This window comes from Geospiza fortis, unplaced genomic scaffold (genome assembly GCF_000277835.1).
Source record: "Geospiza fortis unplaced genomic scaffold, GeoFor_1.0 scaffold217, whole genome shotgun sequence".
NCBI classification, from domain to species: Eukaryota; Metazoa; Chordata; class Aves; order Passeriformes; family Thraupidae; genus Geospiza; species Geospiza fortis.
This window is the reverse complement of record NW_005054392.1, coordinates 1,467,219-1,484,073: the sequence shown is the minus strand read 5'-3', so window position 1 is coordinate 1,484,073 and position 16,855 is coordinate 1,467,219. Positions and strand designations below refer to the sequence as shown.

The 16,855-nt window shown below is 40.9% G+C and overlaps 1 protein-coding gene across 1 annotated transcript in view; it reads left to right on the top strand.

Annotated features, from left to right (window-relative positions):
- MYB (MYB proto-oncogene, transcription factor) overlaps positions 1–16,855 on the top strand; it is a 26,232-nt gene that overhangs the window by 2,939 nt on the left and 6,438 nt on the right. The window contains exons 4-16 of the mRNA XM_031060845.1: positions 532–603; positions 1,256–1,348; positions 1,744–1,964; positions 3,527–3,764; positions 4,555–4,635; positions 5,036–5,140; positions 6,490–6,747; positions 7,788–8,153; positions 9,659–9,801; positions 10,404–10,518; positions 10,609–10,734; positions 11,405–11,515; positions 12,147–12,254. Of these exons, the coding sequence (XP_030916705.1) occupies positions 532–603; positions 1,256–1,348; positions 1,744–1,964; positions 3,527–3,764; positions 4,555–4,635; positions 5,036–5,140; positions 6,490–6,747; positions 7,788–8,153; positions 9,659–9,801; positions 10,404–10,518; positions 10,609–10,734; positions 11,405–11,515; positions 12,147–12,254 (2,037 nt within the window). The remainder of the gene's footprint in view (positions 1–531; positions 604–1,255; positions 1,349–1,743; positions 1,965–3,526; positions 3,765–4,554; positions 4,636–5,035; positions 5,141–6,489; positions 6,748–7,787; positions 8,154–9,658; positions 9,802–10,403; positions 10,519–10,608; positions 10,735–11,404; positions 11,516–12,146; positions 12,255–16,855) is intronic.

Here is a 16,855-nt window from a genome sequence, read left to right as displayed (position 1 = left end):
CCTCACAGAGAACAGGAGCAAAAAGGAGCTGTTGGTTTTATTGTGCATTTATTGTAGGTGGATAGGCCGTGAGCAAGTTACTGGAACTCCCATTACTTGCAAGACATATGAAGCTTAAGGCTGTGATTTTCAGAGGTGCCCAGGTAGCTGAGTGCCTGAGTGTTACTGAATTTCAAGGTTATTCTAATGCTTGGTATCTAAACACCCATTTCCTGCTGTAAATCCAGTCCAAGAATAACAGTTGCAGTGCTTTGATGAGTGAAATGGGAATGTATATTGTGAGTCAAAGAATTGCACAGAAGTCAGTATTTCTCCTGCAACACAGTAAAGAACCTACCAAACTCCAAAGGAGTAGAAAAATCTTATGCTCTAGGAATTAAAAGCATGCAAAGTCTACAGATCACCCTCCCTTACACTCAGAAAGCAGAAGTAGATGCATAAGAAGCTACAAGAATTAATTAAAAAAATATTTCATTTGGATAATAAGAGATTGCAATATTAATTATCTCTGGGGGGGGGTTTATGATTCAGGATGAGAAGCTGAAGAAGCTTGTGGAGCAGAATGGCACAGAAGACTGGAAAGTCATTGCCAATTTCCTTCCTGTAAGTGGATATTGGTTTCTGTTTCCAGGCTTAGTAGCAACTCTTTATCAAAGGGTTTCCTTAATAAAGGGGAAGGGGAGTGGTTGCTTTATAGTTACATTTTCAGGGGAGATATAAAACTTCCACAAATGGAGACCTTAGAAATGCAGTTAGATTACTGTGGAAAACTCTGCATTTATTTTTCCTTTCACTTCTCAGAAAGGGTTGGAAAAAAAACAAGCAAAAATGGGGGATGGTGGGGACTTGCACAGTAGATGGTCAATGTGACAATGAAACAAAATGTCTCAGCACAGCTAAAAAAAAATAACTTTGGTGAATTGTAAGTATTATTTTGAAGAAAATTTCTTGGTGTTTGGCTGTTGCTGAAATACTGCATGTGAAAGCATGCCAGCTATTGTGCTGATGGGGAAGATAAAATTTGTGTAGTTTTGGTGAGGGAGTCCTCAATGCAGACGTGATGGAAACCTTATCTATTCTGTGAGCAAATTGATAGTTGACCACCTTCTTCTCAGACTTACGGTATCACTCTGTGATGTTTAGTAGTCTTAGTTGGTAGTGAAATACCTCAAAACAAGTGTATGTAAATAAGAGCATTCTCACTCTACATCTTTTCTAAAGAATTATCCACTTTGTATATTTCACGTTTCTCTAGAATCGGACAGATGTTCAGTGCCAGCACCGATGGCAGAAGGTACTAAACCCAGAACTTATCAAAGGTCCCTGGACTAAAGAGGAGGATCAAAGGGTAGGTAATCAGTTTTTCTTTCTGTCTGATTAATGCCTTACAAGCAGATTTCAAGTGTTGGGGCAAAACTCCTGGAAACTTTGGTGGTCTCAACATTATTATGGCCAGGGGCAGATTGTATTTGTGTAGTGCTTTCTAAGTTTGCTATGCAAATAAATTACTGATGTTTTACAGCACTGTAATGTGGAGTTGCAGTCTAGAAATGCCTTAACTATTACCAGATTTTTCCTTTTGGGTAAAAATATGAATGGGAAGTGGGGAACCTTAATTGCTATTAGTTTTTCTTTGGCAGTTTTGAGAAATATTGTCAAAAATACTGCTTCACCACAGAAAAAAATTTCATTGATTCATCATGCATCATTAAATACAGGCAGTTTTTATGTCCTTCTTTGAAGGTAATAGAGCTCGTGCAGAAATACGGTCCAAAGCGCTGGTCTGTCATTGCTAAGCATTTGAAGGGAAGGATTGGAAAGCAGTGCAGGGAGAGGTGGCACAACCATTTGAATCCAGAAGTGAAGAAAACCTCCTGGACAGAAGAGGAAGATAGAATTATTTACCAGGCACACAAGAGGCTGGGAAACAGATGGGCAGAGATTGCAAAGTTGCTGCCTGGACGGTAATGACATATGCTTTTAGCTCTTAAAAAAGGAAAAAGCTGCAGGTCTGAGCAGTCTGTTTTGGTCGCCTCAGGCTGCACTGTATAAATGGAAAAAATTTGGAATCAAAACCTGGGAAGCCAGTGACACCAATGTGCTTTTTTCTCAGTGGGGAACTTCACTGTTTGGTCAGTACACACAGCAGTGTGCTATTTTTTCAGGCTTTTAATGTTTGCCACAGGTAAAAAAGCCAGTTAGTGCAGCAAGACCATAAGAGTTTCCTAAATGTCTGTGCAGTCTTATTTGTGCCTGTGATGACTGTCAAAATTTAAATCAATTTAATAGGGAAGGATCAGGCCCTGCAAATGGAACATAATTTACATTCAGCTAAGGATATGCCTTCAACATGAAATCCAGTCTGTTTATTCAAAATTATTTAAGAGAAGGCTTCTTCAACTTTTGTAATTACTCTTGAATCATCCAGATGATTTTGACCTGTTAAAAAACCATATGTAAAATAGGAAAAACTTTTTCTTCAAACTCTGGTCCTGGAAATACTTGTCTCACTGAAAGCTTTTGTACAGCTTGTATATGAGCTAAAAGATTCAGTGTCTTACTTGCTTGATTAAAAGTGACTCATAATGTGGGCAAGCAAATAATGTAAGCAAGGGAGAGGTTTCCCTTCCTACTTTTCTTCCTGATATTTGATAAAACATCTTCAAGACCTAAATATAAGGCCGAAGATCATGATAGCCCTTTAAGCAATCATTCCCTGGGCTGCTTTCACCTTCTGGAAGATAACAAGAAAGGAATTAGCCATTGGAAGTATTTTCATGGCTTCCACACATCACAGATAGTACTTTGAATGATAACATGTAGTGGTGATGTTTTTCAAATAGCAGAGCTGTTTTAAAGTGTACTCTTAAAAATCTCACAAAGTTGGTAAGTTTGCTTTTCCTGACTCATATGTGAGGATTTGCATCTCAGTTTTTCTGCATCTAAGAAAAATCCCAACAGTTTTGTTTACTGAGTTTGTATGTGCAGCATGTTGTTGTTGCTGTCTAGGTGACCAGCTGGAAAATTGCTTGGAAGTTAGTCTGTTCACAGCTGTTCTCCACAGTCTTTCTTTCCAGCAATGAGACACAATAAGACTCCACTGAAATATTAAGAGATAAGAAGATGATGTTGGCATTCCTTTAGGATAGCCTCAAAGGGAAGTTAGCCTTTGTTGTCTCCTCACTTCATGGGAATGAGGTGAAGATGAAATTAGTAATTTCTTACAATTTGAGGATGTAAGTCATGAGAGATTGCTTTAAAAAGTATGTAAACAACTGTAGCCTGTTTTTCTTTTTCCCTAACCTTTATACTGAGCATCTTTCCTGAGAAGTTGGGAGTAACATCTGTACTGGTTACTACAGATGTTACTCCCAACTACTACTTCCTCCTGCTGTAGTAGGAGGAAGGTCAGAGAAGAGCTCAGGGTTTAAACAGAAATGCCAACAGCAGTTCCCTGTCCATTGACCTGTCTGAATTGGAACTGCTCGTATTTGAAACTCCTCGAGCGCCTGTATTTCTGTTGCAGAACTGATAATGCTATCAAGAACCACTGGAACTCCACCATGCGCCGGAAGGTCGAGCAGGAGGGCTACCTGCAGGAGTCCTCCAAAGCCTGCCACTCCTCAGCAGCTGCTGGCTTTCAGAAGAACAACCACCTGATGGCCTTTGCTCACAACCCATCGCCACCCGCCCAGCTGCCGGTGGCCAGCCAGCCCCCGCTGGGCAGTGACTACCCGTACTACCACATCCCTGAGCCTCAGAACGTGAGTGCCTGCACATGGCTGTGGGGAGGGGGTGCTTGTTCTGCCTCCTTGGACAGATGGGTGCAGCTTAGCCATGCCTGGCTTCAGCTTGAAGGATTTTCTTTGTCTTGGTGGACTTGGATGTGTTTGATGTCAGATGAGGATTTCTTTGACTTTGTTCAGTGGTGAAAATAAGTACATTTCAAACTGGTGGCATTCAGGTGGTGGAGCTGGGTAAAGCAGGTTTAATGCCCTGGGAGCAGTTAACATATTTCTTAGAGTTGGGAATATTAAATTTCTTGAATATCAGTTGAATCTGGTTAATTCTGTGTTCCGTGTCAAAATCTCCCACATTCTCTTTAGTAGTATTCTGTTTGTGGGTTGCCTGTCAGAACCAAGTGAACAAGTATTGTTTTTAATCAGATTTCTTTTCTATTAATGATTAATAATGAAACAGGCTCCTGCTTCAGACAGTTGCATTGTAGAGTTTTAGATGATAATAAATTGCATCCTTTGCTTTTTCACTTCAATTTAGAAAATCCTTACAAATGTGTCTATAAATTATTCATCTTTTCTTGTTCAGGAAGGGTAAATATTTCATATATGAATTTTTTTTCTTCCTCTCTAATGCTTGCTGTCATATTCCTAAAAATGTGATTACTTTTCTTGTAAACCTTTTTTTATTTTTTTGGTATTTCATCTCCACAGACTACAAATATAAAGTATCTAACACCAAAGTATGTTTAACACAAACTGGCAATGCAAGCAGATAATATGATGGAAATAATAAATTTTTGCTTTTTTGACCTAGGTTCCTGGTCAGATCCCGTATCCAGTAGCACTGCATGTAAATATTGTCAATGTACCTCAGCCAGCTGCTGCAGCTATCCAGGTAGATAATTTGAACCTTATTTCAAGAGTCAATTTCTTACATGTTTGATAAAGTAAAATGCAGACATCGTACATTAAGGAAGCATTTTAATGTATTAAGTGTGGTGAAAAGAGAAAATGGGGAAGGTCGGGGAGTTCTAACATGGCTAATAATTGCTCCTTCTGAAGTGGATTTTAAATGCAGTAGTTGACATCTGGTGTGATGGCCTTCACTTTCTCCATTTCAAATGGCTATACTGAAATTCAGCAGAGACTTTGGTGGTGGAAAACACAATTGACATTTGTTTCGTCTTGGAATCTAATTTGGCTGTTATAACCACAGGTCGGCAAACCATGAGCATTTTAGTTGCTACATCCTATCAGACCTTTATCTTTTCTTTTCCCTTAACTCTTAATTTCAGAGACACTATAATGATGAAGACCCTGAGAAAGAAAAGCGAATAAAGGAATTAGAGTTGCTACTAATGTCGACTGAGAATGAACTGAAAGGGCAGCAGGCATTACCAGTAAGATTGTCACTGTGTGCTTGGATGGAGGGATAGCAGCCTTACCCCAGTGCTTGTCTTTTTAACTTTTTACTCCCCCTCTGCCTTCAGTACTAATCAAGGCTCTATATTTCCGTTTTAAAAGGATGAAACATAGCACATATGTAACCTGTATCTGCTTCGTAAATTCTTTTATTGAAAAAAAAATCCAAAAATTTTGCAGGTATCTTACTTTGCAAAGTGGGAGCAGGACTGGGCTCCGTAACATGATGTAATATTGGAAACATGATGACTGTACAAAAATTGAAAATCCTACAGGCCTTTAATCAATAACGGGATCTATGTTTCTTGAAGTGTGCAATGGTTCATGTGATGAAAATGTAGTGCCTGTGCATTAGATTTTTCTTCTCTGTTGTATTCTTTCCTTCAGCTGTGTTATATATACTTCGTAAGCTTCAGACTTGGTGCATGTTTGAGAATTTGTTTGACTCCTCTGAATAATGTTAGATTCTTAATAACTGCATGTGTGGAGCAAGCGCTGGCTATTACTGAATTCTCATACTTGGTTGTATATGCCATTGGATGTTAATGCGTGAAGGCCCTTGTGTAACTACTTAACACCGTCGCCAAAGCCAAGAATCCCAAAATCAGTTTTGAAGATAGGTGATAGCCAGCAGATTCTTTTTTTTCTTTTTTTTTTTGGGTAATATTTAAATGATTAGTAAAAGAACTGCATGCATGATACGTTAGTTTGGCCACTTTTTAACTTTAGTTGATGTTTTGCAATTTCTTCTGTTGCATGATCACACTGGAAAGAAACTTCTGTTAATTTGTTCTTCTGCTTTCCTAACCACGTTGATTTGACAGCCTCTTCATTGCATTGGTGTAAGCTGTAGCATTAGACAGGGATAGCAGAAGAAAAGGAGATAAGCAGACAAAAGCAACTCTAACTCTAAAAACTTTTAGCCTCCTACAGTGTTGAGCTCTCAGTAGGGAAATCCTGCCGTTTCTTGCTTCTTACAGAAAAGGACTTAAAAGGACTTTCAGACACTTTTTGAGCACTTGGCGTAACAAAATATGGATTGATTATATGCTAGTAATGACATATGCCTATAATCCTGGAAGTAAATTGTGAGGTAACTTTGGGATAACAAATACAATGCCAGTATTACTTAAAACAAGATCTTGCACTGATGAAAGGAAACATCTTGACAATTGTTTCATAGGCATAAGCTTTTAGATGATGATGCAACTACTTTTATCTTTCCTCCAGTGGTATCTGACACCTTGTGCAATTTCATTGCTAAGTTCCTTCTGCCTTTCCCCCCTCCCTTTTCTTCTTTTTTGTTTTTGCCTTCTTCTTCCTTTAGACACAGAACCACACATCAAACTACCCTGGCTGGCACAGCACCACAATTGCTGACAGTACCAGGACCAGTGGTGACAGTGCACCTGTTTCCTGTTTGGGGGAGCATCACCACTGTACTCCATCTCCACCAGTGGATCACGGTTGCTTACCTGAGGAAAGTGCATCCCCTGCCCGGTGCATGATTGTTCACCAGAGCAACATCCTGGACAATGTTAAGAATCTCTTAGAATTTGCTGAAACACTCCAGTTAATAGACTCCGTAAGTAGACTCGCCGCCTCAGGTGGATTTGTGTATGGTCAAGGAGTAAGGGGTGAGGAGCTGGGATTGTCCTAAATGTGATTGTTGATTTTTTCCCGAGTAACTTCGAGTTGCTTTAGGATCTGAAGCTTATCTTCTGACATGAAAAAATGCAGCTGCTTGTAAATGAAGCCCTCAAGCATGGATGCATACGCTTTTTTTGGGTGTCTCCCTTTCCTGCTACATCTTGGAATGGGAGTGTGAGTTTCGGCAAGGTGCACAGTAGGAGCTTGAAACAATCTCTCAATTTCAAGTCTCCTTAAAATACAGTCAGAGATACCATGAAAAATTTTAAACAATGCAGTGATATTTACTGATAGTTGAAGTGACACATGCCATAGGTTTGGGTGTGGCCGCTCATGTATCTGCATAATTTTCTAAAATTTTTAGTTACAGCCTCAATAGCTGCTTTTCAAAGTTTAAGGGACTTATCCTGGCATATGTGAAGGACTGTAAGCACACATTTAAATGTCAAGTATCTGACTGACATTGACATGGACCTGTTGTCATTGCAGTCTCTGGGATGCTACATGTAAAGTAGCACATTGAATTACATTTGTTGGTGGCAACCTCCTTCAGAAGCAGAGGTGTCTGCTTCATTCGGTATCATTTCCCTTTCAGCACATCCAGAGCAGCATTGCATGTTAGGAAGAGGCCAGTCTTGGTCTACAGCACACATTTTTTTGTAACAAAGTCATCATCATCATACCAAGCAGAAAACTCTGTGCAAGCAAATAGTAAGGACATAATTTGACTCATTTGTTAGGGACTCTGTTGCCAGCAACACTACTAGGATGTCAGACAGTTTGATAAGATCAAGGTATGTATTGAAAACACAGATTGTGTTCACAGTGTTGCTGCTCCCATGAGCAGGGTCAAGCTGAATTGAACTGGGAAAGACTTTGTTGTTGTTGTTGGTTACAAACAAATCCTAGCGCTGTATTTTCATGAGGTGGCACTATACACTGTCTTATAGCTCCGTGCCTCCCACGTTGTTTCAGGATCCTTCATCATGGGGTGATCTCAGCACTTTTGAATTCTTTGAAGACACAGACACTCCGGCTAGCAGAGCTCCCTCAGGCAAAGCCGCGCAGCTTCAGCAGAGAGGGGCCAGTGCTTGCAGACCGCAAGAACAGCCCACCACAAATTTGAGCAAAGTCGTGTTGAGTCAGGGCTCTCTTGGCTCACCAAAGACCTTGTCTGCCTCACAGGGCAGTGCGGCTCCGTGGCTCCTTCTTCGCAAAAGGAGAGGGCACTGCGGCCTCTCAGCCAGTGGCCACGGTAGCACCTTGGTCCGAGCTGACGACAGCAGCTCAACTCCTCCTAAGCGCTCCCCTGTCAAAAGCCTGCCCTTCTCTCCCTCGCAGGTAGATCAAGACTTCTGCACAGATGTTACTAATTCTCAAAAGTCACCCCAGTCTTAACAATTTAGAAACTAATCCTTTGGAACAAATGACTAATTACCGTTGTGCTTGTTGATTTCACTCCGTGTTTGAATCTTCTCACTGCTCCTAGTCTTCACTGCTGAGTTTAGTTAATCAGCAAGCTAACTCTTGATTTTTGACTTTTAAATTCATCTGTGGGGCATGGTTTTTTGTGTTTTGGTTTTTTGCCTTTTTGGATCTTTTTTGTAGGGGAGTGTGACCCCTTGCTTTACTCTTGCTGCTAACTCCAGCTACTAGAGTTTAACATTTCTGATCATCTGTGATACTTTCCATCTCTGTCCACTTACAGTATGATTCATTGACCTAGAAAACCCCAAACTACATTTAAATAGCATTCAGGTTGTGAGACAAACTGACAACAACCAGAAAATTCAAATCACACTTGCCATCCTCTGCCCAGGCCATGAGAGTTGGAGTGGAATAGGAATGAGAAGGAAAATGTCCCATCAAAATGGCCTGGTGTGCACTTTCAAATTCCCAATGATGGTTGCTTTGTTTCACAGCTGTAGCACTATTTAAAAGTGTTTTGGATTTTTTGTTTGTCTGTGTTGGTTTGCTTTAGTCTTTGATGTCAAAGAAACACTATTTCATGAAGGAAGAGATTTCATGTAATGACTTCTTGCTGTATTTCCCATTACCTATTAGCTATTTTAATCACATGTAATTTTTCCAGTGAAAGCCAGATTTTCTTATATGCCACATTTTTATAAAGTGACAGAATCTAGAAGGGAATACATTGAATTGTTGTCAGAATAAAGGATACCCCTATGCTCACAGATTTGTAGACTAGAAATAGAAACAATATTTTAGGTTACTAGGTAGAACATATGCAAGAGCAATTTTCTCCAAACAAATAGTGCTGCCTCTTTTTCAGTCAGCTGTTTCCATTCCAAAGTATTCCACGCACCCGTCACAGGTGGCAGCTTTCATTTTATACTCTGAAAATAAAGTACTTTCTTTTGAGAGAGATGATAGGAAATTTATTTCCTGTCATCAACACTTTCACTGCCCTAAAAGCCCCTAGATGCCCCATATAAATATTTGTGGAATTTAACCCTGTTTCCTGTGGGTTTGTTTTTGAAACATCCCTTGCTCATTTTCACCCAGTTTCTTGGGCACACTGGTGTTAATTAAAATTTATTTGGAGAAAATCCAAATCAGGCTCTGAAAGTGGTGGAAAGTTTTTCTCATTGGAACAGAGTGTCATTTCCTTTAGAATTTCCCTCTCTAGCTTCCTGAGCCAAACCATTGAGTATTTTTTCACAATGCAGTCCCACGTACCCCTACTCGCATCATAGGGTCAGGAGAGTGACTCGTGTCAATCAGAAGAAAACAATTTATTCTTCTTTTGTTGAATAAGATCAGCTTAAGAGGTCAGCCATGTAATCTGGATGTTCCTGTTAATTTTTTTTCTTCAACATGTGCAGTTCTTAAACACCTCATCCACTCACGAAAACTTGAACCTGGAGAACCCTGCACTTACCTCCACGCCGGTGTGTGGCCATAAGATGGCAGTTACCTCCCCGTTCCACAGGGACCAGGCTTTCAAAGCTCAGAAGGAAAACCACGTGTAAGTCTCTTGTCTTGTTGAACTCACGAGGGTCCATGTCTTCACATTTGCATGCAAGCAAAGCGCTGGGTCAGCATGTGCTTTGGGCTGTAAGAGGGTGGGTTTAGGTTAGATACAGGGGAAGAGTTCTTCACTGAGAGGGTGGTGAGGCGCTGGAGCAGGCTGGCCAGAAAAGTGAATGGCCTATCCATGGATGAAGCCCTGGGCAACTTGATCTCATGGAAGGTGTGCCTGCCTGTGGCAGGGTGTTTGGAACTAGATTATCTTTAAGGACTGTTCTAGCCTAAACCATTCTATGTTTCCTGCAGGGTTGTTTGCTCACACATTCAAATTTTTCTTAGTTGGGAGTAAAACTTATGCTTTATGACTTTTGAGGTATAGGTTTTAAAACCATGCATATAGGTTCACAAGTTTTTAAAATAAAGCCATTACACCTTATCACAGTCAAAGAGATGTTCTGCTGTAAAAGCAAAATGGATTACAGGATGATAGGGAAATATTTTCCAAAGTCTTACAACAATACTGCCTGTATGCATGCATTTCTGTAAAGAGCTAGTATTTCCAAGCATCTTCCTTTAAAGTTCCTCTCCTTCTTTTGAAAGTTTCAGGACTCCAGCAATCAAGAGGTCGATATTAGAAAGCTCTCCAAGAACACCCACTCCATTCAAAAACGCACTTGCAGCTCAGGAAATCAAATACGGTCCTTTGAAGATGCTGGTAAGAAGGAAACAATGATAAAAGTTGCTTTGATATTAGTGCAGAGGGATGTTCTGGGACTTGGATATAACGTTTCTTTCTTTCTTTCAGCCTCAAACTCCAACTCATCTTGTAGAAGATCTGCAGGATGTTATCAAGCAGGAGTCGGAGGAATCTGCAATAGTGGCTGGGCTACATGAAAGTGGACCCCCTTTGCTGAAGAAAATCAAACAAGAGGTAAATCTCAAACTTACCTGAGGCAATTTAATTCAGAACTCTTTGCTGAGAAACTTATAGCAATGCCTTTTCTATTAAATAGCTGTGTCTGTTTTTCTTTCATGTGAGCCCCAAGATCTTAGTGTCGGTTCCATATAGTACACTAGGCATGTCTAATTCATCTCCCATTGATTTCCATAGAAGTCTTTCTGCTGTTTTCAGCAGGGGTTTGCTTGGGCCGTTCTAATGCAGTTTTCGTTTGAAACTTAAAAAGAAAAGAAAAATTAGACATGAATTTGGATTGAATCTTTCAAATATTGGTGAAAAGTATAGAAGAACCCCATGGGGACCAAGCTTCATGGAGTGACTTAGAAACCTGAACATTTGAGGACATTGCATTATATTACTTTGTCACTAAAGTTCTAAAAATACATTTATTCTCAATCCTTTCTAGGGGATTAAACTCCTGTATACTGACAGAGCACTGAGTGCAAGTATTCAAAGTTTTATTAGATGGGGATTTTTTGAAGAACCTGGAACTTTTTTCTTCTGCAAAGAGCAAGGCTGCTGTAAAAGATGTAAACATGCATTATGCACCTCTGTGAAGAATATTTGTTCAATTTGTTAAGCAACTGACAGAAATCTCCTGGTCAGTTACGTGGTGGTCGAATCATGCCTTTTCTGCTTTCAGGTGGAGTCCCCAACAGATAAAGCTGGAAATTTTTTTTGCTCAAATCATTGGGAAGGAGAAAACCTGAACACTCAGCTCTTTACACCTGGGTCTGCTATGGAAGATGTGCCAGTAAGTATAAGGTCTCACACCATCAAAGGAATTCTTTGTTTTACATCCCTGTTCGAATTGTAAATGCAAGTGAAAGAGAATATTTTTTCTGTTTTCTTCACAAGTAGGTTTATTCCTTATTTCTATGTCATTTTCCTGTACTAAGCATAAGAAGCAAAATGCTACTCTTAATTATCACTCTGATGCCTATAGAAGTTTCAGAAGTTGCAGTCATTTTGCAGCCCACAGACTTTGAGGAGCATGCACTTGGAGGATGCCTGCACCTGTGTGCAGAAATTACTAGATCATGGAGTTAAAAACTGGTGAAAGAGAGAGAGAGACACTCTCTTGGTTTTTGCAAAGGAGACTTTGCATGAGCACAGTTCCCTTTACATTGCCAGGGCTTATGGACTATTCAGTGTTGCTGTTACTCTTGAACTTGGGATTTTCACTGGATGGAAGACCTTTGCACAGGGCAGTGCTCCTGCAAAGCCAAGACCCAGAGACACCAGGCTGAGGTCTGCTCCTCATCTGTGGCTGTGCCCAGTGTAACAACTTCTGCACTCAGCCTGAGTTTACTTACAATACATTCCAATTCAGGCTGTTCTCATGAGTTGCTGAAAACCTTTTTCTTTTTTCTTTTTCTGTTCAGAATCTTCTTACGAGTTCCATTTTAAAGATGCCTGTGTCTGAAGATGATGATAGTTTTCACAAAACAGTTGCAGTACCTAGAAACAGGCCACTAGCTAGTCCTCTACAGGTAATTATTCTTTGATAAAAGTATCCTCTGTATATAAAAATACATGTATGCACCCATATATATATGTATGTATATACTGCTTTCTCACAGACCTATTTTGAGTATGGAAGAATGAAATGTTCAGATGAATGTGGCTGAGGGTCTCACTTTGCCTGTGGAGCATGAGGGCACAGTGGCTGCAGCAGAGCCAGGAAGTCAAACAGGGCCAGCCCTGTGTGTGGGGTGTTGTAACTCAGCTGGGTGCTCAGTGGAATTGGTAGGACTGAGAATTAACGTGGACCAGAGGGGTTTTTTCCATAGGCTTCTTGTAGGTGGCACTGCTGTTTGGGGATTTGAGTGGTGTGGTGGTGGCCAGAACTTGTGACTGGCCTTGGGGTGAGAGGAGAGACTCCAGCAGGGCCTGGCTGGCACAGATGTGGCCGGTGTTGCCCATTCAGCCCAGCACCAGGATGGCCTTTCCCCACTGAGGGCTAAATGTGTAATTGTTGTAATGTAAGTCGCATGTGAGGCTGGGGTTTGTGTGTCTGTGCTTTTGCCAAGTGTTAGCAAACAGACATTTGCTGTACTTTAAAACAGAACTGTTGCACAGGGGCTGATCCAAAGCCCACCAAAGTCATTGGCAGCCAGTTTGGCAGCTCTTGTGTACTTTAGGTGAAACCCACAGCAAGTCATTCAGAAAACAAAACATAATTTCTGTATTTCCAAGGTAGATGACGAAGTAATTTTGTAGCCCTTCCCCACATGGGAGAAATAAAGGAAAGTGTCTCATTCCCCAGTGTGAGTCACTGTCAGGAAGGAAATTGTAACTCCATAGTTCCTGACTTTCAGACAGATAGTCCACATGGCTAATCCTTTCTTTCCTCCCTCTTTCCAGAATTTACATTAGGGCTTATTTACAGTAGGAAGGAATGAGTAAATGCTGGTTTTGATTAGGCATTTCTAGCCAGGCATTAAGAAAGGAGATAGTAAAATTTTACACGTCCCCATTTGGCACAGTTTGCCATGGAGTAGGCTTGTATTTTGTGCTGCAGAATCATTTGATGAAAAACAGCTTTGGAGAGCAGGGACTAGGACTCCCCTTGGCATGGGGGTGTCTGTAGGGGCCAAAGACTCACTCTCAATATTGTTTATCTGCTCTTCCTTCATGAGCTGTGTTTCTTGGCTGCAGTGTGGTAGACAGGCAAGAGAAGGGTTTGCAGGTCCACTGCCCCTGATCTAGGGCAGTATAGAGGGGCTGAATTCACACCTACCTTGTGGCAAAGGAGCCTAGATTTCCAGCTTTCCTGGGAGTTGCTGGAGCTCCCTGGTGGGTGTGTGGCAGGAGGCTGCTGGTCCCCAAGAGCTCAGCCCTGCTGTGTCCCAACAGCCAAACTCTGGGCTCCTTCATAGATTTAGGACAAGATTTTCAGGTAGCTAAGCAGCATGGGCTGTGTGTTGTCCTGTTAGTGGTAGTTGCCTGCACTCTGGCTGTAATAAAAAAGAAGGATCTGAGAGGTCTGTAAAATAGGATCTTTTGATCTTTGGTGTACCAGTGTTATGTTTCCTGCTATCTAAAAATATTTTCTTTACAAGCTGCTATAAACGAAAGGGCTTGTTTAACCTTCTGTCCTCACTCATGCTGATTTTGTTCAGGAAGTTTACATGAGTCAATTTGTGGATCATTCTGGATTCAATTCTTCAGTCCTTGCTCAGGAAAACCATGTTAAAAGTCAGGTATGCTCATTGTTTGGATAAAGAGGACCTTTTCTTAAGTAGAAACTGAGTTAAAAAGGACTTCCCAACTCCTCTCAGTGTTTAAAGTGTGTTGAACTGAAAGAAAAAGTAGTTGTAAAAAGCCCCAAAATGAATAGTTAGTAGGCAGCTTCTTGGTGTACTAGTATGAAAGTAAAATTGTCTCTGCTGGCGGAACATTGAGCTTTTCAGCTGAAATGTAATCTTAAATGAAGAATGAGGCTTGGGGTTTCTGTGATGGTGGCACAGGCAGCTTTTTCAGAATGAAATGTAGACTTTATATAACAATGCAGTATTGTCTGCCAATGGCTGCACTCTGGTTTGGATTTGGTGTGGTGGTTAAAAGGAATGGTAAAGCTGCTTGGCTTCATGTCAGAGGGGAGCAGTGTGGCCCTGTGCAGCTCGGAAGGGATGTGTAGTCTGGCTCTGTTTCACACCAGAAACTGCTGCTGCTCTGTCCCTGATGCTTCCCCTCCTCCACCCCAGTGTAAATGGACTCATGTGCCTTGGGCATAGCATGTCTAAAGGGTGCAAAGCCATGGAAAGCGTTTGCCTTTGTGCTTGTTGTTGTTTTTACTGTTTGCTTGCTGTACATGACCAGATTTTAGCATGTTATTGTCCTATGCTTTCTACCCTTCCTGGTTTAGAGTTTGGGGTGTCACCCTCCTACCTGAACACATGCATGGACACAAACAAATAACTGGACTAAATCCACTGATCCCATGAAAGAAGACATTAAGCATGAGGGAACTCATATGGGTGAAATTTAATTGTGTCTGCATATGTTGACATTGCTGCAGTTAATATTTTGGGCCTGATCCAACTGTTCTTACTTAGGCAAATTCTCATTGACTTCAGTCCAAGAAAGAATTACAGCAATCTCTGTGCCTTGGGATCCATGCATGGAAAGGGAAGAGAGAAACAAAGACAGCACTAAACTTAGGGGTTTTTTAACCCCTAATGCTTGGTTCCTAAAATTCCATTTCCTTTCAAACTTGAACTTAGAAAAGAGGGAGACAGTATATTTACCAGCCCATAGTTTTCCCTTGCTTTAATAATTTGCACTACATTTACACAAAGATATTTGGCTAGGGATAAACTGATCCAAATCCTTGATTACTTATTGTTTTACTGTTAAACTCCAAAGGCAAGAGTAGCAAATGTTCGAACACATCTCTAATGATATTTTTTACTGCATTTGGGTACACGACTGATCATATGCCATTTAGTAAATAGCAGCTGATGACCATATCAGATAGCATGATATGATTCACCATCACTTAGCAGGAACAGCATGTTGCATCATTTGGCATGTGAGGTCAGGTAGCTCCAAACTCGTTGGAATTTGGTGCTGTCGGTGTTGTACAGAACAAAGGGAGAAGAAGCCTCCATAGACCCAAGAACAGTTTGGGCTTTATCCTCATTCAATCCCCTGTTAAGTCTCCCCAAAACATTGGATGTAAAGGCAGCTTTGTGTAAGGTCTTCCTAGTAAGGTGTGGAGGTCCAGCCAGCTCTTCTGTCCTATGTGACAAATCTCATGGTTGTGCATTGAGTATTATCAGACTGGCAAGAACAGGAATGTCTCACCAAACCCACATGTTGCCTTGGGGTAGACTTACTCTCCATTGCATGAATCCCAAATATTTCTGCTTTGCATCCATGGGGTTAGTTAAAAGCTGTATTTTTGCACCCTATATTTTTGTCCCTTAGTTGCATGTCAGGGAGATTTTGGTCTCACTAACAACTTTTCCAAGGGTTAAGATTTTGGGATAACATACTCCAATACCAAGACAAAAAGATGATCTGTACTGAGCATGTGCTTGAATTTTGCCTTGTAAGAGGTTACATAAAAACCTCTCTGTTTCTGGCCCTTCCTGTGTAAAAGTTATATTTTGTTTCACATTATGTTCTGTAGCAGTAGCAGTACATAAATCAAACTATCCTAACATAGACATTTTAACAGATAGAAAAGTAGGCTAAATCACAGACCTTCCACCTAACTCTGCAGGCTATCAAAAGACACCATGAAATGGAGCCTTTTGAGAAAATAGCACTGCTTTGATATCTTCTTCCCCCAGTAACAAAGGAAACAACACAAGGTAGAAGCCCTGCAAGCTAAAGAGAATGTTCTTCAACCCCTAGCTCCTGGCACTTTCCATTTTTTTAACCACAGACTGACACATTTCAGCTCGAATTTCCTGACTTTCAGCGGTTTATGTAGCCAGTTTCTTCAAAGAGTAAGTTTAAAGGATTTTAAAACAGTTACTTGGTTAACCTTTTTTCAAGTGTTGGAGCTGTCATGAAGCTTAATTTTCTCAGTTTAAAAAAGTGAAGTGTTATTTTATTTGCAGCTAGTTTTAAGACAAAATGGCCAGGAAGGCAGCATGGTCCCCTGCAACAGCAGGCTTTCTCTGTTTTTCCTCCATGGCTTTTTGGGGGAAGGAGGTCCTGAAATCTCATATTTTTCTTTGTTTAATGAAGGGAGAGGGGGAAGCACGCTGTGTTTGAGATTTGCACAGCAGGGGAAGGTAGCCCCACAGGTTTCTCTCACTTGCACTGCCCCTTCTGTCCCCAGTGAGTGATGTGCACAGGAAGGAGATATGCTTGCCACAGCTGAGGGAGCCAGAGAAGGTTCAAAGTTACAGGCCAGTCATTGCATGTTTTCCTCCCAGGTCAGCAGAATCTGGGTTGCAAACAGATTGAATGTTACAGCTGCCCTGAGCTGGTAATGGTGTCTCAAGAAGAAAAGTGACAACTTAACTATTAGTCATATTTGCAGCAATGTATTCTGATCTGTGGGGGGGAAAAGTAAAGATTACTGGAGAGGGGAAGAATATGAGTTGCAGATGCTTAGCCCACTTCCATATCT